General features: G+C 37.3%; 1 protein-coding gene across 1 annotated transcript in view; it reads left to right on the forward strand.

Annotated features, from left to right (window-relative positions):
- The window catches only part of LOC108538387 (proenkephalin-A), a 67,322-nt gene extending 41,629 nt beyond the window's left edge, over positions 1-25,693 (forward strand). Inside the window, exons 7-11 of the mRNA XM_017886434.1 lie at positions 3,266-3,397; positions 10,770-10,869; positions 11,657-11,801; positions 22,450-22,575; positions 24,099-25,693. Of these exons, the coding sequence (XP_017741923.1) occupies positions 3,266-3,397; positions 10,770-10,869; positions 11,657-11,801; positions 22,450-22,575; positions 24,099-24,225 (630 nt within the window). The 3' untranslated portion in view covers positions 24,226-25,693. The remainder of the gene's footprint in view (positions 1-3,265; positions 3,398-10,769; positions 10,870-11,656; positions 11,802-22,449; positions 22,576-24,098) is intronic.
- The last annotated feature ends 2,065 nt before the right edge of the window (positions 25,694-27,758 follow it).

A 27,758-nucleotide genomic window follows, 5' to 3' on the forward strand; every position in this document is an offset into this window, starting at 1 on the left:
AACTTCAGGGGGCTCTAGGGCATAGAGGCTGCCCCTGGTTGTCTGGTACTTGGCCCTGGTGTGACTGGGGTGGGCATAGAGCAGCCCAGAGTGTGAGGACTCAATAAGGGAAGTGTTTGGATATGTGGACTTAACTGGCTGCTCAGGAAGGGGAACTGATCAGCCTCTAGCCATTGCCTCAGATTGGTCAAGACAGCACTAGAAAAAAACCAAAAGCCCACTATATTACAAATAGTTACTATTCTAAGCACATTACACACATCACAACTCACTTAATCAACACAATACCACCTTCTCAGGTATATATCATTATCATCATCCCCACTAACAAATGAGAAAACTGAGGAACAAAACGAATATGTAATTTGCCCAAGATCATAAAACTAATGATTAGCCAAAACCCAGGCAGGTTGAAGCCAAAGTGTGTTCTCTTATCTACTATGCTATGGCCCAAAGGGGTGCAAACACTTTGATAACAGAATCTCCAAGAGATTTTCCATCCCTTTGGCATCAATCTAAGCTCTACATATGGAATTCACTTATTGATCCATTCAAAAACATGGATTGAATCCTACTCTGTGACACTTAACTTTCTGAAGCACCCTCTTCACCCTTACCCATCATTTTCTATTGCCTTCTTCTTTATTTGATGGTCCCATAGGATTTTTTCTTTATAATTCATCATGAGCTAATGCAAGTATTGTACTGTAGATCCTTAGGCATATTTTAGTACAAAGCAAGTGGAATCAAAGTTAGTCCTCATTTGTAAAGGGAAAGACACATGGCTGGAAAAGTTCATAGACGAATATATCCAGGACGAGCTCAGGAAGTAGTCTAACAGAGCTCCAGTCCCAGTACCACTAACTAGCCAGATCAGGACCCTGGAGAAAGTTTTTTCTTCTCAAGTATTATCCCATATAATCTTCACAAGGAAGTAGGTACTATCATTTTCTCCATTTTACTAGTGATGGAGCAGAGGCAGAGAGAGTTTAAGGAACTTACCCAGGCCATAGAGCAGACAAGTGAGGGACCCCATCACCTAGGACAGACCCCATGCTGCATCCCCAAAGGGACATCAACAATATGTGCATAATGGAAAGACCCCTTCATAATCCTCTTTCTTTGATCAAAAGTATTGTAATCTCCTGCCCTTTTCCCCACTGCCAACCCCTAACAAATCTTTCCTTCTTGGTCAACATTTTCTTGCTACTTAGTAGAAACCAGACTAAAAACTTTAACCTAAAATTATCTTTTCACATTAAAATGTTCTTCTCCGCACTCCTATAAATAGAATTTTTCTCAGCCAACTACTTTATATGCTTTTTTTGTATAATTTCAATTATGTAGCAACTTCCAAGAAACCTAAATACTAGGGTTGTACTTAAAGACTTTCAACAAACCACAGGCCTTACCAGATTCCTTGAAATTTGTGGAAAGGTGAATAGCAATAACAGTATTCTGAAAGTGCATAGTCATTAACTTCCCAAAATTAGATTGAGGTAACATTCTCATCTCCAACATAGAAAACCAATATATTAATAAATTGCTTTTGTTAAAATAAGCAGGTTCACAATTTATTTTCAAATGTCCAGATCCAATCAATCATTAATATTTATTTATACGCGTGTGTGTGGTGTGCATGTGCACACACATGAGACTTGCCTGTTAAGGCAATAATCATTTTGACTAGAAAGAGTAGTAAATTTGGGGAAAACAGCTTTTGTGTGAATTTAAATTGGGTGTGAATCACTGTTGCTCTTCTCAAAAGCTGTGGGTCTTTTGGCAAGATCTTAATTTCTCAGAGCCTGTTTCCTCACCTGTATACTAGGATAATGATGGCTCCCTAGACTGCCTCTTGGAGTTACAGTGAAAATTAAATCCCATGATCTAGATAAAATTTCTCTTGGCCCTGTTGTCCCTAAGGCTCAGGGCTTCTTAAACTGCATGACAGCAGCCACTGGGCTTTTCTTAAGTGTTCAGGAACATATTAAGCTGAAGATTCCACCTCTTTCTTGGGTCCCTGTTTCCACCTCATTAGTCTTGATGAGCACTTGCTCACACTGATTGCTTCACCAAACCAATGGGATGCCCTTCTTTAAAAGTTAGTCTCCTGTGGATGTTTGCCTCTGCCCTGCCTCTCTCCCTAGTAGAGGAGTCTAATTCCTCAGCCCAGCATCAGCTCGGCAGTATTAACTATTCCTTTCCTAGCTCATTCCAATCTACTACATCAGCAGCAATATTTACCTTATTCTCCAAATCATGTTATCTGGCAGGCTCAACTAGCAGTGCATGGACCAGGAATTAGAAAACAAAGTCAGGGCAGGCAGTGCTCCTTGTTTAGAAACAAAGAAACAGATGGTTGTATAAGCTGAGAGATCCAGTTCAGGGGAGGAAAGTCTTAATTGCTGTTTAAACATACTTCATGGTTTGCCATTGGGTCAGCTTTCTCAATGTCACCTACACAGTCATAATCATGTGAGTCAAAAAGGTGAAGAGAGGAAACCAGTCCCTCAGGTGTTTCCTGAAGCATACTCTTCTCCGAGCAGCGCTTGTGGTATACTGGGGTTTATGCAGGCAGATGAGGTGGGCAACTTAGGAGGGAAGGGTGAAGGAAAATGGATGAGGACTTAAGAGGCATAAGAGCGGCACAGCTGAGGGACTCAAGGCAACATGAGTCACAGAGAGTAATTCGATTCGACAGGGTCTGTTGGATAGAAAAGCACAGAAACATGGAATCCCTAGGCAGCAGATGAAAGGCATCCATGTTTAGGATGTGTTCATGCCGAAAACTGATCTGGCTTGAGGGAATGAGATATGTCTTGCCTTCCTCCTCAAAGAGGAGTAGGGGAGATGATGCCCACAGAAGCAGGCATCAGACACCCGCTGATGTGCTGCGGAAAAACCTGTAGGCCATCTGAAGGGAACCGTCCTGAGACATGCAGGGAGGCAGTGTCACTCAGACTCCACTGCCATTAGTGACCCGGGAACGGGCAGTCGTGTAACAGAAATGGGAGGTGAGGAAAATATGCTGCAGGCCGTCTCCACACAAAAAATCCAGAATCTGGCTAAATCTGTTTTTTTTTTTTTTTTTAAGATAATTTGTCATAAAGTTACTTTAAAGCTGAGGAATTTCTACATGCAAGATAAAAATATCTAGCTTCAGAGAAACTACATGAAAAAAATGAGAAAAAAAATCGCAACTTGGGAAAATAAATGTCAAAATGCAACGTCTCAGTTGAACTAATGCTTGCCTTCCTCTGGCCAGGTCAGGAAAGAAGCTGGTGATGTGACTATCCTCATTAACAACGCTGGTATAGTCACAGGAAAGTTCTTCCTCGATATTCCAGATCACATGGTGGAAAAATCCTTTCTTGTAAACGTCATCTCTCATTTCTGGGTAAATCTCTTTCTTTACCATTTTCTTTCGTTGGTGAGTACGAAAATTCCATGCAGTCCTATAAACACTTGTTCGTGCATTTCTCTATAAACATACCATTTGGGGATTTTCCATTGAAAGATGTGGGGTCTCAATCCTTGCAGGGTTTATCTGCTGTGCTTTTCCTGATCTTGTTTTATTCCAAATTATCAGAGTAATTTCCTTCCCTCTACCCTCTGCAGTTTGTTCTCAAGACTTATTAGGCTGTTCAGAAATCTTCCCACCTAAATACAAACTGAGAGTGACAGCAATTATACAAGAGAGATTTAATTTGGCCATGAGTGCAAAAGGAGCTTGTGCAGAGACAGGGGCTATTTTTAGTGTGGTGGTTTATGGGCATGCAGGACTGGGCATTCTAATACAGGAATTAAGGGTGGGATGGATCACAATCACCACCATTTATTGAGTACCTGCAGCCATGATGCCTTTTTCATTCTCATTTTACAAATAAGGAAACTGAGGCCCAAAGTATTTAAATGAATTCCCCAAGGTCAGGAAACTGGTAAATGGTGACCCATGCTTACAGAAGGAAGAAGTGTGGAGGAGGGAAAAATTACAGAAAGAGAATGAGTGAATTCATGACTCAGGAGTGTCTTTCCTGAGGCCTGGAGTGGTTTATACAATGTTGCCCAGTAGGGCTGTCTTTGATGGGGGAAATGCCCTTCATCTGTGCTTCCCAATATGACAGCCTCTAGTCATCTGTGGCTACTGAGTACTGGAAATGTGGTTAATGGGATTGAGGTACTAAACTTTTAACTTTATATCATATAATCTATTTAAATGCATGTTTATTTATTTATTGAGACAGAGTCTCACTGTTTTGCCCAGGCTGGAGTACAGTGGCACAATCTCAGCTCACTGCAATTTCTATCTCCTGGATTCAAGTGATTCTCCTGCCTCAGCCTCCTGAGTAGCTGGGACTACAGGTGCCCACCATCACGCCCAGCTAATTTTTGTGTTTTTAGAAGAGATGGGATTTCACCATGTCGGCCAGGCTGGTCTCGAACTCCTGACCTCAGGTACTCCGCCTGCCTTGGCCTCTCTAAGTGCTGGGATTACAGCTGTGAGCCACCATACCCAGTCTTAAATGCATATTTAAATAGCCACACATGCCTAGAGGCTACTTCCTTGGTTAGTGCAACTCTAGAAAGTGGGTTGAGGCTAAAGGAGAGAGGAGTTACCAGAGATGTTTTCACTAAGAGGGTTCATACTTGATGCTGCCAGGGGATGAACAGGGATCAGTGGCAAATGGGGCCTGTGGGAGGAACAGGTGCTGAAACCAGGGTCTTGGGAGACATGGGAAAGTGGGGACAGGTATGGCCCCAGTCCTCTGTGTCTCCGAAAATAGGACCTTGGAATGGGCTTCCTTTACGTGTCACCTGATTCCTCGCTCTTTCCATGCTACTCTTTTATACCACTCTCCGTGGAACTCAGAACTATATCCTTGGTCTTCTTCCTTGGTCACCGAAAAGTTAATGGGAACCCCCACTAACCTATTTTAACCAATATTCCTTGAGCACTTACCACAGTGCTTGCCATATAATATACTTCCCAGAAACATTTGTGAAAACCATTGATTTCCTTCCCTGTACTACCTTACCCCAAATATTTCCTTCAGAAAGGGGAAACGTCATCTTACTAAATGGAGCTAGGGTGCATTCATTCCAATCACATCACAAATCTAGAAATCATCCTGATTCCTCCCTTTCCCTCACCCCGCATCTTTGGCTGTCCCTGCACAACATGCCCAAGTCCGTGTCTCTCCCTTCTGCCGCCAGCCCCTAGATCAAGCCATCCTCCACTCTCACCAACAGCTCCTCAGGGCCTTCCACCCTCAACACTTTTGCCTTCTAACCCATCTTTATATGGAAGCAAGATGATCTTTTCAACAGGTTAATCAAATAATCATCTCACTCCACAGCTCAAAAATATTGAGACTTCCAAATGCACTTAGAATAATATACAGTTGCCTGTCATGGCCTCCCTTATCTGTCCCTCACCTCTCATTCTCTCTACTTTCTGCTAACTTTCTACATGCCAAGGTTCCTGATTAAACTCCAGAGAACATCAAGCTCTTTCTCATCTGAGCGTTTTTGCACAAGCTGTTCTCTCTCCAACAGGAATATTCTTTCTCCTGACTCACATAGTAGCCCCTTCTCATTCTTCAGGCTTCATGTAGCCTCTGAACTTGTATCTTTATGTTGTGTGTGTGCTCTGTTGTTTGCCTTGAATCAGCTCTACAGGTGCTAAGAGCTATTAATAAACACACATAAGCCTTCTGGTTGTGTGTCAGCAAGCCTAGAGACAGATGATACTGAGCAACCACTGAAACCAGAAAATCAACTTCCATCTGAAGATGATGGAAAGACTCTTGATTCATCTCAAGAATTAGAGAGCTTTTTAAAATTTTGTTCTACTGCTCTTACTAGCTCATCTATTCCAAGGCTGTGAAACCAAGCCCAAGAAATATGTCTCCACCAGGTGCTGCCTGCAGTACTTCTAGGGAGAAATTGTACTGCCGTTCTTCTAGTAAGAGATTTGCTTTTTTATCTTGAGGTCTCTCAAACCTGCCAAGGCTACTGGTTTGCCAGGAAGTGACCTCCCTTACTACCTGTAAGGCTGGAAGGGGACCTATGACCCATAAAGCAGGTATCAGTTCAATTTCCTAAGGAGACAGCTGGTTCAATATATGAACAACAACCATCATCCCTAAAGAATAGGCTTGTCATACATGATTAAATTAAACTTATTCTTAAATGGGGCACACCTGTGCTCTGGTTGCATTATCAAGCTATTCATTATATCCTGGAAAAAGAAGGCCTGGCTCTTACTGAACAGGTACAAATAGGCACATCACCATGAAAGATGAAGGATCTCAGTAAGCCATTGCAATAGAATCTACCCACTGCCTTCAGTAGGTTTGTGCACAAGGGCAATTAATAGCTCTCATATTATCTGTAAAATGAGCTTGATTGTATATGAATGTACAATGATTAGAATAAGTTAAATTTCATTCCACACATTTTTCTAAGCTTAACCTATTGTGAAAACATTTGTCCGAATTTCAAGTACTAAAATTATTATCATCCTTACATTCCTTCGAATCTTCACTTAGTTTATAATCTAAACCAAGATCCCCATAAGATATTTTTCCCTGAATTAAGATAGCATTCAAAAAGTTGCGTTCCACTTTGCATTAGCTTCCTGAAGAGAGAACTGGAAACACATCAAGAAAGAAAAGGGGCTTGCTCACATGCCCATCAGAAAATAGAACTTTGACCACATGAAATTTCCCTCACTGATGCTGTGACCCAGACATATACCATTAATTCTGTTCTGCCTGATGCTGGTCAGGGCCTGCTTTCACATAGCCATCTGCTCCTGGACTAAACAGGTTCTATGGACCTGGCTCAGCCCCAGACGTGACCTTGCAGGGGCCTTCTCACTGTGGCAATGTCAGCCTACACTGGGAAGCCCATTCCAATGAGTCAATCCTTGGCACGGTCCAGGCCACACTGCAACTCTGAGTGTGTCCTTCTGGGCTGTCTTAACAGGCACAGTTTCCAGTTTGTATTACTAGAAGCCTCCAGGAAAGAAGAGGAAGACTAGAAATTACCTACTGATGACGAAACTGAATGGCTCTAGTTAATTCATTTCAAAAACCAAAAATACCAAATTAAGAAAATAGAAACTGCTATTGGGATGTAAGACACAATTATTTCATAAGAATTTGGTTACTTATTATAGCAAGAGCACTGACAAATCCTCAGGGTCTTTCTAACTGCCCTGGCAAGTGTGCAATCTCTGGGTAAATATATTTGTATTAATAAATTCATCCAAGAAAAGGTTGAGTTTCCTTTTGGAGTTGACAATTTTTCCCCATATTTTCTCAGGGCAGGTCCTAAATAGGGTTCAGCTAATTAGGAAATGTGGAGCATACCCAATATACCTCATTTTCTCTAGCAACCCTGCTGCTAATTGCTGTGTTATGAAATCAGGCCAAGGGAACAGACAATGGGTGATTTGGTCACCTAAGAAGTACCAAAGATGACTCTGAATGCAAAAACACCTCTATAGATTTATTTTCTAAACAAAACTATGGAATAGCTGTAATTGGCTGCCTTAAGAGTCAGAGTGACAATAGTTTTGTTTTGATTTTTAAATACACCTAACAGCACATCACAGTACAATTATTAAGGGATTTTAGATCTTTCAGATGTGGCAAATTTTTGGCTATTTGATTTAACAAAAAGTTAATTAGGGCTCAAGTGCTCAGAGTAAGAATATTTTGACAAGATAAGAATCCGTGCTCTCTGGGCAGACTACACAAAGGTAAAAAATAACCTTCCAATACCTCTTATTTACAACAGACTGGAATATTCCAAGAGATTTTAAGCTACCAGGTCCATCATCTTTATCATACTTGTTTCTTTTGTTCATTAACTTTAATATGCTCTTATATGTGTGTATGAGCTTAAACACACACAAAAACTGTATCACTATGTACCTATATCATTTTTAGCTTTCAATGATCACTTTAAAACATAAATAACTCTATCATATTAAAAGTTAAGGTGTGTACTACATTGAATTTACTATCTCAATTGAAGCTTTACAAAAAAAACAAGTCAAAGTGGTGCTGAGTGACTCAATACCTTTTCTCTGTGAATTTTAATTTTTTTAATTGTATTGATAACCAAAAATTTCTCATAAATTTATGCAACTTAATATTATCTTAAAATATTCAAGCCATTTAAGTTACACTACAGAGCAATACAATCACTGGAGATATTAAAAGCTTGTCAAAGGGACAACATTGAAAAATTATAAAAGGCAATGCAAGTGCAGTAACTAAGAAAAGCAACCTGCAACAGTAAAGTTCAAAACATCAATCTTTATTTGACAGTAAAGTCATCATTCATTGTAGCACAATTTAACTGTATGCATATCTGTATTCTTTATAACCAGAAATGTTTTGTGGAAACAAAGATAATCTGTCTGACCCATAAACCAGCGTTGAAAAATTTAGAAAGGGTATTAATTTGACTTTTCCATGGAAAAAAAAAAAAAACAAGTCTTACATAAATGCATTAAAATGAAATCGACCAAATCTGATGTTTTTTTTCATTATATCACACATGTGATAAAATCAGGAAATCCTAATTAATAGGATATAGCTGTTTATCAAACAAAATCCTGATAAACAGCATATAGCTGTTTGTCAAACAAATCTGATTTGTTCACAGATTTACTTTGATTAGGAGTAATGTACAAATCTAGATCCATATGTAATTTTCTACTAATTTCTCAGGCACTAAAAACATTTCACAAAAGGTAAAATACATTTTTGGCAACTAATTGCTGACTCAACACTTCCTTTACTCCTTTTTCTTTCCTTTAATAATAGATACACAGCTAGTGAGCACTAGTTATGGGTCCCTATGAGCAATTCGTCTTCTAGAATGTCCTAAAAAAGTGCTCCACTGGTACATAGGGCTGCAAATTCAAACAGACCTTTGTCATTACCTACTACTTTTCCCTCTAGGAGGGAGAACTTTTCTCAACTGAACACACAAGAAGCTAGCCGCAAATTCAGCCACAGCCAAAAGTAAACACACATACAGAGACATTTGCAGAGAAAAAAAGTTAATAGAGAAAGGCAAACAAAACTGAATTCCTAGGCCAGGTACAGTGGCTCATGCCTGTAATCCCCGCACTTTGGGATGCTGAGGCGAGTGGATCACTTGAGCCCAAGAGTTCAAGACCAGCCTGACCAACATGGCGAAATCCCATCTCTGCAAAAACTACAAAACAAACCAGGCATGGTGGTGCGTGCCTGTAATCCCAGCTACTGGGGAGGCTGAGTCATAAGAATGGTTTTAACCTGGGAGGCAGAGGTTGCAGTGAGCTGAGATCACACCACTGCACTCCAGCCTGGGTGACAGAGAGAGACTCTGTCTCAAAAACCAAAACTCCTAAAAGTGGCTACATCCCTGTGAACAGGTGACTTCCCACCCTCATCATTTTTTTTTTTTTTTTTAATTTCACCAGTGTTCAGCTGTATCACAAACTATTGTAGGCCACTGCTTTCTCTCCCTTACTCTGGGGAGTTTCACTGTCCTCAGCCATGGGATTTCTTATAAAGGTAGCCCTGACACTCACCTTCAATCTATTTCTCAGTTTCATTTTCTTGAAAGTTTCATAAACTTTTAGATATCAATAGTGGTGCCACTGCTGGGCCTCTGTACCTAGGCTTCCTGTCCTTAAACCTAACTGGGTCTACCAGACAGTCACTGAGATGTTCTCTGGGCCTCTGGCCAGATCTTTCATACCTTTGTGTTGAAAGACAATAACCAGCTCTTGTCATTTCTAACTAGTCTACAGTCATGACTGATGCAACAAGAATTTAATTTTGAAAGACAAAATGTTACAACTATAAGACACAGATGTATAAATTGCCACCGCACTTGGATAGGAAATGTCATAAGAGGCCAATTGTTCACATCTAAGCAGAAACTTGTCAATTAGTTCAGCAGCTCTAGGACAAGGTTACTGAGATAAAGAATATCTCAAAAACAAATGTGTCACTCTTTGATCCAGTGTCTCCTCTCTGTTCTACTGGTCCCTTGTAGGTGAGCACATCTTGGCACTCTCTAAAACTATAAATACCAAATTCTGACAATGTTAACATTGCAATCTCATAGAAACAGATTATGAGCATTGTAAAGGTTAGGTTGAAATCATTGATGAGAAAACCAGTAGAATAACACAACCAACAAGATAATGATATTAGAAACGTGGATTTACACAGTGAATGAGAAAAGGAGTGCTGAAATAAGAATAGATCTAAGATGTGGTAGTGCTTTACTTACCTGGGTGTGTTTAGCTTGCACTGAAATTCACTTTTCCTTAAACAATTCTTCCCATTCTGCCAAACCATCAGGGCAAGGGCAAATCTTGTTTAGGGTAAAGCCAGGAAGGTAAATGCAATTAAATTTTAATATGAATTGCTAAAAACTACACGGAAAAGTTCAGCTTACCAGAAAACTAGGTTTTAAGACTTTTAGCCAACCACAAATATAAAATGTTCATTTGATTCAATTAGTACAGTTTACCTCAAAAGAAAAAGAAATCAAATAATATAGATTAGTACATAATAACCTCTAATCTCATTGAAAACAATGACTATATGGTACTTACTTTTCTACTGCCACAGAATTTAACACATTATGGTGTTAAACAAGTATGTGTTAAATTAGTCAATTCATCAAATACTTATGAAGCAAATATAGTAATGAATGAAATATTGACAAAATGCATTTATACCTTCCAGACTTGTAAGGCCTTCCTTCCTGCCATGATTAAAGCTAACCATGGTCACCTGGTTTGTATTTCAAGTGTAGCAGGAGTATTTGGTATTAATGGACTATCAGGTGAGTACTTTGTTTCACCACGTGTCACAGAACTCAGAAATTAGGACTCTTCCAAGATAGATAGAAGCTCTTCCTGCACCACGGGGAAATCTCTGAAATAGGTGACTCTATTTATAATGCCAGCATTCTCTTCTATTTCCAGAAGGACATATATTCTCTTAAAAAAACAAAAAACAAACAAACAAAAAACCGGAATATGCCTATTGGCTTTGGTCTTCTTGGGTTAGGAAACACTGATATGATTTCCATTTTTTGTTGGATATAGAGTGTGGAGATGTAAGAGTGGAGTGTGGAGATGTAGGAGTGGAGTGTTTGGCCACATAAATTGACTCTGACAGAATGCTTTGTCCCCAAGGACAAGCCAGAGAAAGGGGAAGGAGATTCCTTTTTTTTTTTTTTTTTTTTTTTTTTTTTGAGAGGGAGTTTGGCTCTGTCACCCAGGCTGGAGTACTGTGGCATGATCTCGGCTCACTGCAAGCTCCACCTCCGGGGTTCATGCCATTCTCCTGCCTCAGCCTCCCGAGTAGCTGGGACTACAGGCGCCCGCCACCACGCTCGGCTAATTTTTTGTAGTTTTAGTAGAGATGGGGTTTCACCGTGTTAGCCAGGATGGTCTCGATCTCCTGACCTTGTGATCCGCTCGCCTCGGCCTCCCATAGTGCTGGGATTACAGGCGTGAGCCACTGTACCCAGGGAGATTCAATTTTTAAATGTAAGAGTTAATTCAAATTTTAAGATAATTCCAATTGTCAAGCTCTATTACTAATAGTTCCTCGCTTTGTTTCAGATTATTCTGCAAGTAAATTTGCAGCCTTTGGCTTTGCTGAATCTCTCTTTTTGGAATTAACTATGGTAAAGAAAACTGAAGTTAAAACCACCATTGTGTGCCCACACTTCATCAACACTGGAATGTTTGAAGGCTGTACAAGCAAGTAAGTTAACTCCTAAAGTAATCTTTGCTCTTATAATAATCTTCCACTGTATGTCATCGTCTGATGATTTTGAAGTTTTGAAATATGGAGAGTAAAACAAAAGAAACAATGAGAATGACTAATTTAGTAAAAGAAAATTTCAATATGTATGATATTTATAAATTTATTCAATTTAAAGACAATAATATAGTTGTGAGGTTTATGATTTAGTAAAACTTTAAACCTAAAGTACTAATCAGTATATTAAAATGTAACAGAGAAATTAATATTGAGAACTTTGAAAATATTTAGCATTGTAGTATTGAGAAGATAATTTTTTCCTAAAGAGAATACAAAGGTATAAATAACCTCAGAAATAAAATATTTTGTAAAATTGATTAATATATAGGGGGAAGTATTGCAGAGTGACATTTTGCTATGAAGGTTAAATTTATCTAGAACAGTTCAAACTAGGATGCAAATATAATATGAGAACTTTTACATAGAGAGCCAGTCAGTGAGTATATTGGAAAGTATAAACTGGATATGAGGACAAGCATAGTTATTACAATAATTAAAAAAGAGACTGACACAATCCAAATGACATGCATCAGCTGTATTTGTGGGACATGGAGACAGCCAACAGAAAGCCTGGCTTAGAGGCAATCAAACTATTTAGAGTCTAGTGAAGCTTTAAAATTAAATAGAAAGTTCCAAAACAAGTGGTCAAGAGTTAACAGAATGTATAGGGGAAAGCTCTCCCCAAAGAGACATCTATTAAGCTGGTCAAAATTAGCAAAGACAATCATTCAAAATTTCTGGAGATTTGCCGGGCGCAGTCGTTCATGCCTGTAATCCCAGCACTTTGGGAGGCCAAGGTGGGCAGATAACCTGAGGTCAGGAGTTAGAGACCAGCCTAGCCAACATGGTGAAACCCTGTCTCTACTAAAAATACAAAACTTAGCCAGGTATGGGAGTGGCGCACGTCTGTAATCCCAGCTATTCGGGGGGCTGAGGCATGAGTATCGCTTTAATCCAGGAGGTGGAGGTTGCAGTGATCCAAGATCACACTACTGCACTCCAGCCTGAGTGACAGAGCAAGATTCTCAAAAAATAAATAAATAAAATCTCTGGAGATTGATCAAAGGGGATGCAAAAAATCGAGAAGCATTTGTTGAATAAACTCTATGGAAATTCAGTAAGAACACTAAAAGACCACAGCTCTGGGGCTTGGGACAATCCCTCTTGCCTTTTGGGATAATGGTTTCAGCAGACTTGACAACAAAGTGACAGTTCTTTCACTCTTCCTGGGGGTGAAACTGCTATTCTGGGTGGTTTGACAGCCATTGGAACATTGGCAAATCCCATTTTTAACAGCTCCATGCAGGAGAAGGCCTATATTGTGTGAATAACCTCAGCCAGACAGTGCTTGATCATCTTATGAAGGGAAGATCCAGAAAGGGACTGTTGGTGAAGAAGGCAGTTCTTCTTCCCAGAACAGCTCCTTGTTGTGACAGAACGGCTCCACTAAGCTCAGCAGTCAAGTAGCAAGTTCCATCTTCCCCAGATTCCTAAGGCAGGATACTTGTTTTAGGTAGATTTCCCAGGCAATGAGTATTAGCAGATCCCATTATCCCAGGCTCTAGGCTGTGAAAGATCCATACAGGGTAGTGGCAACAGCTGGTTGGCAGAATGGTTCCTGTCATCTCTACCTCCAACCCTTACATCCTGATTGATAAAGACAATTTGGGTAAAGTAGCCATGGAAGAGTAAGTTTTATATTACCCTTATCTCCTGCTCCATAGCACAGAGTAACCAGGTGCCAGGTGAATGTCAAGGTCTTCCTCAAAGACTGGTATCTCTCTGCTTCTGCCATAGGGTCTGACTTCAATTGGGTAAGACCATGAACCAGAATACAAAAAGAACAGGACAACCAGCTAGCAAATTGTGGAGGTTAAGAGGCGGGTGTGATAGTAGAAGCAGACCAGCCAAAGCTTGACTAAGAGATGAGCAAAAGAGGCAGTAAAAGATTGTCTGGCTAAAACCACAGTCATCTCTGACAATCAGGAAGATAGTGTGCATGCCCAAGATTGTATCCTCTGAGGAATGACACCAAAACTACACATTGACTGTAGAAGAGGGAGATAGACTTCACTGAACTAGTACAGCCAAGTCACTAAATAAACAAGCCAACAACCATAACAAAAAGCCCTATGGGAGAGTATTATCCAGAGTTCCCAAAATATATTATCTGTAATGTCTACTTTTTAACAAAAAATTATGAGCTATTCAAAGAAACAGGAAGGTATGACCAACATAGAAGCAAAAACATAGGTAACAGAAATTGCTTTTAAGGGAGCTCAGATGTTGGACTCAGGAAAGAAACTTTAGAAAGCTATTATACATATATTCAAAGATCTAAAAGAATTCTTGTTTGAAAAATGAAAAAAGGTATTATGACAATGTCTCATCAAATTTCAACAGATTGAAAGTATAAAGAAAAACAAATGTAAATTAGAAGTGAAAAAGATATGATGGACAATGTCTCAACAAATTTCAATAAATAGATAGTAAACAGAAAAAAAATGTAAATTTAGAAGCAGAAAAGAAAAATAACTGAAAAGATAGATTCACAAGAGCAGTTCAAGAGTAGATTTGAGTTGGCTGAAAAAAGAATGAGTAAACTTGAAGACATACAGATACAGCTTATGTAATCAGAAGAAAAGAGAGAAAATAAAATGAAGAAAAAAATAGCTTCAGAGAAATCTGGGACACTGTTAAACAAATAAATACATATGTGAAGAGAGTAACATTAAAAGAATATACAGAGATGCTGAGCGTGGTGGCTCGCTCCTGTAATCCCAGCACTTTGGGAGGCTAAGGCTCACTTGAGCTCAGGGGTTTGAGACCAGCCTTGCAAATATGGTGAAATCCCATCTCTACTAAAAATACCAAAAAAAAAAAAAAAATTAGCTTGGCATGGTGGCATGCACCTATAGTCCCAGCTACTTAGGAGGCTGAAGCAGGAGAATCACTTGAACCTGGGAGGTGGAGGTTGCAGTGAGCCAAGATCAGGCCACTACACTCCAGCCCGGGCAAGAGAGCAAGACTCTATCAAAGAAAAAAAAAAGAATATACAGAGAAAGGAGCAGAAAAAATATTCAAAGAAGCAAGGGCTAAAAACTTCCTAAAGCTGATAAAAAACATTAATTTACATATTTAAGAAACTCAGTGAACTCCAAGTAGGGTAGACACAAAGGGTTCCACATCCAGACATATCACAGTCAAAATGTTAAAAGATGCAAACAAACCTATATCTTGAAACTAGCAAAAGGAAAAAAAAAAAAAGTCCCATCATATACAAAGGAACCCAAACGTGATTAATGGCTGACACCTCAACAGAAATAATGAAAGCTAAGAGGCAGTGCGATAACATATTCAAAGTACTGGGGGGAAAATTATGCACCAAGAATCCTGTATCCAGCAAAAGTCTCTTTCAAAAATGAAAGCAAAAGGAAGGCAAACCGAAACAGAGAATTTATTGCTTAGCATACCGCCTCACAAGAAATATTAATGGAAATTCTTCAGAATAAAAACAAGTGACTCCTGAGAGTAATCTGAATCCACATGAAATAAAGTGACAGTAAAGATGACAAAGTAGGTAATTTTTAAAAGACAGTTCAAATGCCTATTTCTTTTCCTTTCTTCTCTTCATTGATTATAAATACAATTGTATAAATAAAATGCACATAATAGTTTTATTTGGCCTACCACATATAGAAATGTAATATTTTTTACAATAACAGTACAAAGGACATAAGTGGGGACAAAATTATACTGTAGTACATAAATGACACTAGATGGTAACTCAAATCCACAGGAAGAGATGAAGAGAACCAGAAATGAGGGAGGTTGATATGACAAAATCCATAAATATATACTTGTTCTCCTTCATTCTCTCGGCTTCTTTAAAACATAAAACTTACAAAGTAATAACTACAATAATGTGTTTATAACACATATAGACATGTATAGCAACAATAGCACAAAAGTGGGAGAGGCATTACAGCTATATAGGAGTAAAGTTCCTATATCTCACTGGAATTAAGAGATTATAAATCTGAAATTGGTTCTGACAGGTAAAGATGCATATTATATGCCCCAGGAAAAAAAAAAAAAAAAACGTAATTTTAAAAATTATCGGCTAGGCACAATGGCTCATGCCTGCAATCCCAACACATTGGGAGACTGAGGCAAGCGGATTGCTTGACCCCAGGAGTTGAGACCAGCCTGGGCAACATGGTAAGACTTTGTCTCTAATACATATTTATTAGGCGTGGTGCTGCATGCCTGTAGTCCCAGCTACTCAGGAGGCTGAAGTGAGAGAATGGCTTCAGCCCTGGAGGTCCAGGGTGTAATGAACAGTGATTGTGCCACTATACACCAGCCTGAGCAACAGAACGAAACTCCATCTCAGAAGAAAATTATTAAAGGATGCTCCTGTGATCAAAGGGCATAGAGAATTATAAACTAAGTATGCTTAATAGACATCTATAGAATGCTCCACCAAACAACAGCAGAATGCACATTCATCTCAAGCACACATAACACATTCTCTGGGATAGACTATATGCTGAGCCATAAAACAACCATCAATAAATTTCAAAGGAATGAAATCATACAAAGTATGTTCTCCAGACGAAATGAAATTAGAAATGAAAAACAGAAGAAAATTTGAGAAATTTACAAATACGTGGAAATGTGACATAGAACTTACATAGTATGACTAAAGCAGTGCTTAGGGGAAATTTTATTTTAAAATATAAAACATCTTAAATAAACAAACTAATCTGCCACCTTAAGAAGCTATAAAAAAGAGCACACTAAATTCAAATCAAGCATAAGTAATAATTGTAGCAGAAATAAATGAAATAGAGAGTGGAAAACTAGAGAAAAATCAATGAAACCAACAACCTTAATGATCAACAAAATTAACAAAACTTTAGTTAGACTGACAAAGAAAGAAAAAACAGAGAAGTCTCAAACTACTAAAATCAGGAATAAAAACGAGGACCCCACTACTGGTAACATTGCAGAAAGGAAAAGGACCATAAGGAAATACTACGAAAAATTATGTACCAAGAAACTAGATAACGTAGATGAAATGGAATAATTTCTAGGGAGACACAAGCTAACAAAACTGACTCACGAAGGAAAAAACATCTGAATAGACTTAAAGATATTAAATTAGTAATCTAAAAAAAAAATCCCACAAGGAAAATCCCAGATCCAGAGTGCTTCATGGGAAATTCTATAAAACTTTTAAGAAAATAGCTACCAATATTTCAAAAACCTCCAAAAAAATACAAGAGGACTGACCACTTCCCAACTCACTCTATGAGGGCAGGACGACCTTGATACTAAAACTACACAGAGACATCACAAGAAAATAAACCAAAGATCAATACCTGTTATGAACATAAACACAAAAATCCTCAATAAAATACCAGCAAATTGAATCCAGCAACCTATCACATTAATACATCATGATTAAATAGGATTTATCCTGGGAATGTAAGATTGGGTTAATATTTAAAGAGAATTTAATACAGTATATCATATCAGTAGAACAAAGAACAAAAGCTGCATGATCATGTCAAAACACACAGAAAAAGCATTAGATAAAATCTAGCACGCTTTCAAGATAAAAACACTAAGAAAGTAGAAATAAAAGGGAACTTCCATGACTTGATAAGCGGCATCTATGAAAAAGCCACAGCTAACATGATGTTTAATGCTGAAAGATTGGATGCTTTCCCCCCAAGATCAAGAACAAGACAAGGCTATCCAAATTCACCACTCTGATTTAACTACTGTTCAATAGAACATTTAGACAAAATATAAAACAAAAGATATTCGGATTGGAAAAAAGGAGCAAAACTATCTTTATTCTCAGATGACATGATCTTGTATATAGAAAATCCTGAAGAATACATATGCACATACACACACACACACACACACATAATTATATCTACAAAATGAATTCAGCAAAGGATCAATATTCAAAATCAATGCACTAAACTCATTTGTATTTCCATACATCTGAAATGAATAATCTAAAAATGAAATTAGTAAAACAAGTCAATTTAACAATAGCATCAAAAATAATAAAATACTTAGGAATAATTTAACGAAAAAAGCACAAAACTTATCCTATGAAAATTACAAAACATCTTCAACAGAGATTAAAGAAGACTTAAATAAAAATAAATCCCATGTTCACGGATTGGAAGACTTAATATTGTTAAAACACAATACTCCCCAAACTGATCTACAGATTGAATGCAATTCCTATCAAAATTCTAGCTGTCTTTCTTGCATGCATTGAAAAGTGGATTCTAAAATTTATGTGGAAATGCAAGGTACTCAGAAAGCCAAAGCCATCTTGAAAAAGAATAAGAAAATTGGATGGAATCACACTTCCCTATTTCAAAACTTACTATAAAACTATACTAATCAAGACAGTGTCAAACTTTCTTAAGGATAGACATGTATAGATCAATAGAATAGAACAAAGAGTCCAGAAATAGGCTCTTACATTTTTGCTCAACTGCTTTTCAACAAGGGTGTCAAGACAATTCAGTGGAGAAATAATACTCTTTTTAACAAATAGTGCTGGGACAACTTGATAGCCATATGCAAAATAATGAAGTTGAACCTCAACCCCTACATCATATACAAAAATTAACTCAAAATAAATCAAAAAGCTAGGAGTAATAGATAAAATCATAAAACTCTTAAAGAAAAATGACGTGAATTTCCATGGCCTGGAATTAAGCAATGGTTTGTTAGCTATGACATCAAAATACAAGCAACAACAGAAGATAAATAAACTGGATTCATCAAAATTAAGTACTCTTATGCCTCAAAGGACATCGATAAAGTAAAATACAACTCAAAGAATGAGAAAAGATTTTTGCAAATCTTAGAGCTAATACGGGACTTGTGTCCAGAATATATAAATAATTCTTAATGACTCAACAATTTTTAAAAGCCCAACTTTTAAGAATGGCAAAAGATCTGAACAGATATTTCTTCAAAAAAAGATGGCCAGGTGCAGTGGCCTCTAATCCCACTTTGGGAAGCTTAGGTGGGTGGATCACCTGAGGTCAGGAGTTCGAGACTAGCCTGGCCAACATAGTGAAACCCCATTTGTACTAAAAATTAAAAAATCAGCCAGGTGTGGTGGTGCATGCCTGTAATCCCAGCTACTCAGGAGGCTGGGGCATGAGAATCACTTGAACCTGGGAGGAGGAGGTTGCAATGAGCCGAGATTGTACCACTGCACTCCAGTCTGGGCTAGAGTGAGAATCCATTAAAAAAAAAAAAAAAAAAAGATGTAAGTGGTCGGTGGTCAATGTGTACATAAAATGATATTCACCATCATCAATCATCAGGGAAATGCAAATCAAAAGCACAATGAAAAAGTACTTCAAACACCCTAAGATGGCTAAACTCAAATAGACAGATAATAACAAGTGTTGATGAGAATGTGGAGAAACTGGAATCCTCATACATTGCTGATGGAATTATGAAATGGTCCAGCCACATTGGAAAACAGTTTGACAGTTCTTCAAAAAGGCAAACAATAAGTTACCATATTTGAACTCCTAGCCATATACCTAAGAGAAATGAAAATGAAATATTTTATACAAATGTTCATAGCAGCAACATCCAAATTGTGAAAACAACCCAAATGTTCATCAAGTGATGAATGAATGAATAAACAAAATGTGGTATATTGATACAACTAAATATTATTCAACCATAAAAAGCAATGAAATTTGATACATGCTACCACATAAATGTACCTTGATAACGTTATTTTAAGTAGAAGAAGCCAGACACAAAAAACCACATACTGTATGATTCCATTTATATGAAATATCCAGAATAGGCAAGTCTACAAAGACAGAAAGTAGACTATTGATTGCCAGGGACTGAAGGAAAGGACAAGGAGAAAATGACTGCTAATGTGAACGAAGTTTTTTGGGGGAGTGATGAAAATATTCTAGAATTAGATAGTGATGAACAATTTTCTGAATATACTAAAAATCACTACATTTTATGCTTTAAGAGAGTGAATTTTATGGTATATGAATTATTTCTCAATAAAGCTGTTATTTAAAAACAATGAATAACTTCACATTAACTTGGAAGGCACAATAAAAAAGACAGACAATAACAGTGTTGTGAGGATATGGACAAATTGGAACCCTTGCACATTGCTGGTGCTACTGTAAATTGGTGCAACTGTTTTGGAAAATACTTTGACAGTTCCTCAAAATGTTAAACATAGAATTAACACATGGCCTAGCAATTCCACTCCTAGGTATATGTCCAAGAGAAATGAAAACACATGTCCCCACAAAAAACTTGTACACAAATGTTTATGCAGCATTATTCATAACAGCTAAAAGGTAAAAACAATCCAAATATCCATCAACTGATGAATGGTTAACCAAAGTGTGTCATATTTGTGTGATAGAATATATGTGATGCAAGAATTCAACAAAAATTAACGAAAGCATTCTGTGAAAAGTGATTGATTATATGGAGCTTATAACAAAAAGTAATGTATATTTTATTAGTAGTAGTAAATCACGTACTATACATGTTTTATGTCAGCAGCATTGATAATAAACCTATGTATATACACATATGTAGTTATAGCTAATGTAAGTATACTCTACATGTGTTTTTAAGCTATTTAGTTTGTTTCTAACATTATTATTAAAACAATATTAGTAAGAATTGTTAATATGTGACTAAGTCTCATTAAAAGCTAAAGTGTTAAGATCACAGAAAGATGACCAGCCAGGATAAGGGGGCATGGTAGCCAGAGAAGTCAGTGACGTTAAGTGATAACTTTTATAAAATTGTTGTCCTTAGATAAACAAACGTAAAAAAAGAAGTCTCCAGAAAAAGAAAGATACACAATCCTAAAATGGTAGAGAATTAAACAATGATCTGTAGATTCTATTTTTAAATAAGCATTAGAGCCCTTTAGGCTATAGTTCTGGAAAACTTTTAGGAGAATAAAATACAAAGACTGTCAACATTCAATTGTGGAAAATTGATCAGATTCCCAAAATCAGCTGAGATAAACAGAATTTTTGAGGGGAGTGTGGTTCAACTAATTAAGCAGAATAATTTAAAAGTATAAAATGTCAAAGTAATAACTTATGTGATATTTATTTACATTCTGATCCATTTCAACTATTGATTTTACAAACATCTATTTCTGCTTAATGTTGTAACTGACCTACTTAAACTGATACATCACACATGTTCAAGAGATTTTTTTTTTTTTTTTTTTTTTTTTTTGAGATGAAGTCTTGCTCTGTCACCCAGGCTGGAGTGCAGTGAGGCAATCTCTGCTCACTGCAACCTCCACCTCCTGGGTTCAAGTGATTCTCCTGCCTCAGCCTCCCAAGTAGCTGGGATTAAAGGCATGGGCCACATGGGCCACCACACCCAGTTAATTTTTGTATTTTTCGTAGAGATGGGGTTTCACCATGTTGGCCAGGCTGGTCTGAACTCCTGACCTCAGGTGATCCATCCGCCTCAGCCTCACACTCCCAAGTGCTGGTATTAGCAATTGGGCTGCGCCTAGCTGTAATTTTGCTTCTTAATAGGATACAACTATGGGATATTTGGGAGGAACAGAGAGGGAAGAAAGAAGCGAAAAATCTAAAAGCTAATCCCAGTGCTTTGGGAGGCTGAGGCAGGCGGATCACGAGGTCAGGAGATCAAGACCACCCTGGATAATACGGTGAAACCCTGTCTCTACTAAAAATTAAAAAAAATTTTTTTTTAAATTAGCCGGGTGTGGTGGCGGGCGCCTGTAGTCCCAGCTACTCAAGAGGCTGAGGCAGGAGAATGGCGTGAACCCGGGAGGCGGAGATTGCAGTGAGCTGAGATTGTGCCACTGCACTCCAGCCTGGGTGACAGAGTGAGACTCCTCTCAAAAAAAAAAAAAAAAAAAAAATCTAAAAGCAATCACTTTCATATGTTTAGACCATCACACAGCAGAAAATCAACAAAAGCAGGAAGTTTACTGCAGGAAATTAAATATATTGGCATTAGTCCTATTACTGATCATAAGAGAAAACACAAGGCAATTCCTAAGATTTGCATTTTGTTTGACTAGATTTTGTTTGTTTGTTTTATTATTATTATTATTCATTATTATTATTTTTAGATGGAGTCTCACCCTGTTGCCCAGGCTGGAGTGCAGGGGCACAATTTCGGCTCACTGCAAACTCTGCCTCCCGGGTTCAAGAGATTCTCCTGCCTCAGTCTCCGGAGTAGCTAGGATTACAGGCGCCCACCATCACACCCGGCTAATTTTTGTACTTTTAGTGGAGATGCCGTTTCTCCATGTTGGCCAGACTGGTCTAGAACTCCTGACCTCAGGTGATCCAGCCACCTCGGCCTCCGAAAGTGCTGGGATTACAGGTGTGAGCCACTGCGCCTGGCCTTTGTTTGACTGTTTACAGCTGTATGTTATAGTTCCATATCTGAAATTTCATAATCAATGCCCTATGATAACAACAAAAAGATACCAGTCTGATAATATCACTATTTGTTATTGTTATTCCAGGTATCCGTTTCTGTTACCAATACTGGAGCAGGAGTATGTGGCCAAAAAAATTGTAAATGCTATTTTAGAGGAACAAGTTTATTTAATGATGCCCAAATTTGTATATATCATATTGATTCTTAAACAGTAAGTTAATAATGACCTCACTATCATTCTGGTTATTGTGAACAAATTGTCCAATCACTGCTACCTCTTTTGCATATGAAGCTACTTTATATATTTATTTAATGGTAAGAGGAAGAACCTTAATAGTGCAAAAACAACTTACCGGATTATTGCTGTGTCTTGGTTGCTTCAGACACTGATTAAATTTAACAATTATTTAGGTCTTGCAAAACACACATTTTTTGTTTCAACACAAACAAGTAACAAATTATTTGGGGTTTTTTGTTTGTTTTTTATGTTTTTGGTTTTGGTCAACTATTTAGTTTGATTAGTGTAGAGCTCTACTTTGAAAACAAGGGACAAAAAACCACAAGTATGTTGCCAGAAAAATATTAAGGGCATTTTACAATTTCTTCATTTTATTTTGCGAAATAGCTCTGGCAACTTCATGCAAGGTCCATGCTATGAGTTCCAGGTATTTGTTAATGGATTCCACCCAGATCCACATTTAGCATTTATGGGGTGACTACTACATGCTAGCTACTGTGCTGATAGCTTTGTGTGAGTTTTATCAATTTAGGAAACCTGAGGTTTAAAGACAGTAATTTTTGCAGGGTTAAACAACTAATAATATGTGCTGCAACTAAGTTTCAAACTGAAGTTTCCAATTTGATTACAGAGCTTAAGGTCTTACCCTCAAGAAATACTACTCCTTTGCTGTAAGTAGTAGCAGAGTAGAAAGCACAAGCAGAGATTCACTATTACAAAATTATGTTACTGATAAATACAGTACTTTCTTTACTATTTATATCTATTCAACGTATTTCCTATTTATCCTTAGCTGACCTGATTGCTTAGCTAAGTCAAAGTCCCACATTGTACATTCCATCACATCTGTCCCTAGTTTTTGGCACACTCATCACACCTGTGGTTACTTGCTACCTTGCATGATCCCTAAGAATAGAAAATATTGTCTGAATTGTTTCCTGCCCCTTGCCGCAGCCTAGGACAATACCTAATGTGTAATTAGCATGCCATAAATACTTGCCACATCGAGTTGAATTGAGCATAACTGAGCTGAAGATACAGCCTCTAGCCTCAAGGAACTAAAATAATGATTCTTCATCTTGGGTGCACATTGTAATCACCCAGGGAACATTTAAAACTACAGATTCCTGGGCCCTACCCTCCAGAGATTCTGCTTAAATGGCCCAGTTTTTTTCTAGTTTTTGCTACCTTTTGTTAGCCTAGTAAATAAGGATATATGTACTCTTTCCACAGAACTCAGGGGTGTGATACAGGGCTAAATTGCGGCCTGAGCAATGGGGCTTTTCAAGGCTCTAGTGATTCCAAGGTGCAGCCAGGGTCGAGAGCCATTGGCCTTGAGGATAGTGATGGTACTTGGGAGTGACACAGCACTTTTCTCTTCCGTCCTCCCATTAAGTGACACTTTGAACTTTGTATAATTTGCAGTTACTCTTTGCAAAGTAGTTTATTTGACTCCTCTCAAAGGATCATAATTTTTTCCTCTGCTTTTCTTCTAGAATAATATCTACAAAAATGTTGATGGCCCTTGGTGAGTACCTTGGAGTGGACACTGCCATGGTTTCTTTCAAAGGGAGAAAGAAAGCAAATGAACTTCAGACTGAAACTGAAGGGAAACACCAATAGCTCAAGCCTCAAACATGGGAATCAAAGTGTTACAAGGATAAACTATTTGCAATTCCTCCTAATGCTTAAAGGACTGCAGTCTACCAAGGATTACTGAAGCTTTCAAAAGTGTCAGTTGTGTTTTCTGGACATAGTTTACACACCAATTATTTTTCTAAGCATTCAAGTTATCTGTCCAGTTTTTCTTATCGTTTTTTAGCTTTATAAATGAGGACATTACAGTCTTTTCAATGGACTTTGAACATAATATGTTTATAAAACCATATTAATGCAAGTTGACCCTAATTTAATTTTAAAATAGATCATATATAATACCTTTGGAAGAGAGATAATTATAAATAATGACCTTATAAGTCAGTTTTTTTATTTTGACAATTTTTCAACATCAGCTTTAAAGATACATATCAGTTTCATAATTAAGGAAAATAATGTTTGCCTCACAAAGTAAAGGCATATTTGTGTTGCCTTTTCATTCCTAGTAGATGTTCATCTCAAGGCTCTTAGTGGGATTGAACCTGAATATTTGATAAAATACATTTGTAACTTATCATTTTTGTTTGCATCTGAATATATCAAACTCTTAGCTCTTTTACTCCACTAAAAAAAGTACACATTAGAATTATATACACTATTGGTTTGAAAATGAAACATTTTCATACTTAATTCAACAAAATGCTATATTAACTGATGTAGTTGAATACATGACATAGTATCCTCATGAGAAATGGGCACAGCATGTGCCAGCTATGTGGCCAACATTCCTAACAATCTCACCTCTGGGCTTGGAATAGTTCTTGAGCTGTAATCACTATACAATAGTGTAGCTTTATCTCCATTGGGCTCCAGACCTACTGAGCAATGGTAACACCAAAAACTGAAAATTTCAAGTAAATTAAAGTATATATTCAGTTGACCAAAAAGTGAGCACTCATTTTATCAGATCTATCCTAGTATTTGGGACATAATATGTCTATGTTCATGCAAATAAAAAGTATAATTTAACTTGAGATGAAAAAAAGTGAGAAAAAAATTTAATACAGAAATAAAATAAAACATTCCAAACAAGCAATTTGTAAGAAAATGAAACTTATCTTTTAACAGGTTTGTGAGTAAAGCCCTTCTAAAATTTTGATATCTCTCTGCCTTCTTAAATGGAGTATTCAAAGCACAGTTTAACTTTTCTTTAATGCTGCAGGAGCATTAACATATTTTTACCTAGCTCAATTGACAACCAGCAGTGGTTTTTGAAGGGCCATTTACTTCTAAATAAACTGATCCACAACCCCTCACTCAGGTGTAGGAAGACTTGACATATCAGCTTTTGCTTCACTCAGCCAAGAATGTATCCTGCTACTTGCAAAGCTGAATCTATGAGATGTACTTCTATCAGCATGCCTAATATGTCTATGTATTTATGTGTTGTGTACACAATGTTTCAGTACCACTTTAGAAAGCTCTAATTAATTGGCTTAAGAAAATAAAAGCACTTTAATCAAATACTTTATGTTGGAAAAGAAAAGACTGGTCAAATGCTTTTCAAGTTTATGCAACTTAACTGAAATCTTTAATAAATAAACTAGCTTTAAGATTACTGTAAAGTATAATAATATTAGAAAATGTCTTAAGAATTGCCAGCATACATTTTTGTTTGCATTTATTAATTAAGCTATTTCATACTTATCCCTGCTAAATACTATAAGGTGTCAAAATTTGGCATAGGGGTTACAAAACTATAAACACAGCTCAAGGCAGAATGATCTTTGCTGTGTAATATTTAATAAATAAGACATTGATATTAATTTAATAAAAATAGCTACATTTTGAATTTAGTAGGATTACCATAACTGCTAATCTTGTGGCTTTAGACAGTCTAGTCTGCAGGCAGTAAGGTTTATTTTGGGAAGGAACTGTTATCACCTTTGTTTCAAAGCTAAACTATAAACTAAGTTCCTCCCAAATTTGCCCAGAAATCAACAAGGACAGCTTGGAGGTTAGAAGCAAGATGGAGTCAGTTATGTCAAATCTTTTTCACTGTCTCAGTTATAATTTTGCAATGGCAGCTTCATAACCTTAAATAATGACTATGGCAGTTTTCATAAATAATCTAGGTAAATGATTAAAATAAAATAAGTAGGTAAATGTAATGGGATAAATACTTATAGAAAAACTCATCATAATTTAGAAACTAAAGTTATATTAAATTAAACAATACTATTTCATTATTTGGGTATTTTCAATAAAATATATTTGTAGAAAAGCTTTCTTAAAAAAACTTGTGTCCTTTTTTAAAAGGTGAGCAATTTTGTCTAATTCAAAGCTCTTTTTTTTCCTGAAAAGATTCTCACTCTCTCCCCTAGGCTGGAGTGCAGTGGCACAATATCAGCTCACTACAACCTCTGCCTGCCAGGTTCAAGTGATTCTTCTGCCTCAGCCTCCTGTGTAGCTGGAATTATAGGTGTGTGCCACCACACTTGGCTAATTTTTGTATTTTAATAAAGACAGGGTTTCACTATGTTGGCCAGGCTGGTCTCAAACTCCTGACCTCATGTGATCTGCCTGCCTCAACCTCCCAAAGTGCTGAGATTACAGGCATGTACCACCACACCCAGCCTCAAAGCTTATTTAAGGGTTATGTGTTAAACAAGGAACCAGAAAATAAGAGAGATGTTTAAAAGTTACAAAATAAAGAGTTTTTTTACTAAGAAAGCTGAAAGAGAAATAATTTTATATGAGAAAGAATCTTGTACAGATTTAGTCCTGGAATAAAATGACTGGCTTTTTAAGAAAGAAGGATGTTCAGGAGGAACCAGAAGGTCCAAGCATGTCATGAATGGTCTGTGTAAGACACAATAAGTGGATATATTTTTTAAAAAACCAAGAAACAAGTTATCTATAACTAAAAGGAAATTATAGGTCTTTCTAGAGATTAGGTTTGATGTAAAAAAAACTTATATGCTAAATAATTGGATAGAACAATGAAATTTTCTTAAGGGATTGATTTGCTCTTAATAAATTATAAGAGTTTTTTGTGTGTGTTTTGTTTTGTTTTTTGTTTTTTGTGGTTTTTTGTGTTTTTTTTTTTTTTTGAGATACAGTTTTGCTCTTGTTGCCCATGCTGGAGTGCAATGGTGTGATTTTGGCTCACTGCAACCTCTGCCTCCTGGGTTCAAGCAATTCTCCTACCTCAGCCTCCTGAGTAGCTGGGATTACAGGCATGCACCACCATTCCCGGCTAATTTTGTGTCTTTAGTAGAGACGAGATTTCTCCATGTTGGTCAGGCTGGTCTTAAACTCCCGACCTCAAGTAATCTGCCCACCTCAGCCTCCCAAAGTGCTGAGATTACAGGTGTGAGACACCACACCCAGCCTCAAGAGATTTGTTTTTTAAACACAAAGTTCAACCGTTACTGTGTCTTAGTGTTTTCAGTTTTCTCTCCCGCTTTCAAAGGTGCAAAATAGTAACACTCTCCTTAACTCATTTTCAGATCATATAAGTTTTTTTCCTAGAGTTCTGTTTCTTGTGGTCTGATGCT

Source organism: Rhinopithecus bieti, unplaced genomic scaffold, assembly GCF_001698545.2.
Source record: "Rhinopithecus bieti isolate Rb0 unplaced genomic scaffold, ASM169854v2 scaffold_15501, whole genome shotgun sequence".
NCBI classification, from domain to species: domain Eukaryota; kingdom Metazoa; phylum Chordata; class Mammalia; order Primates; family Cercopithecidae; genus Rhinopithecus; species Rhinopithecus bieti.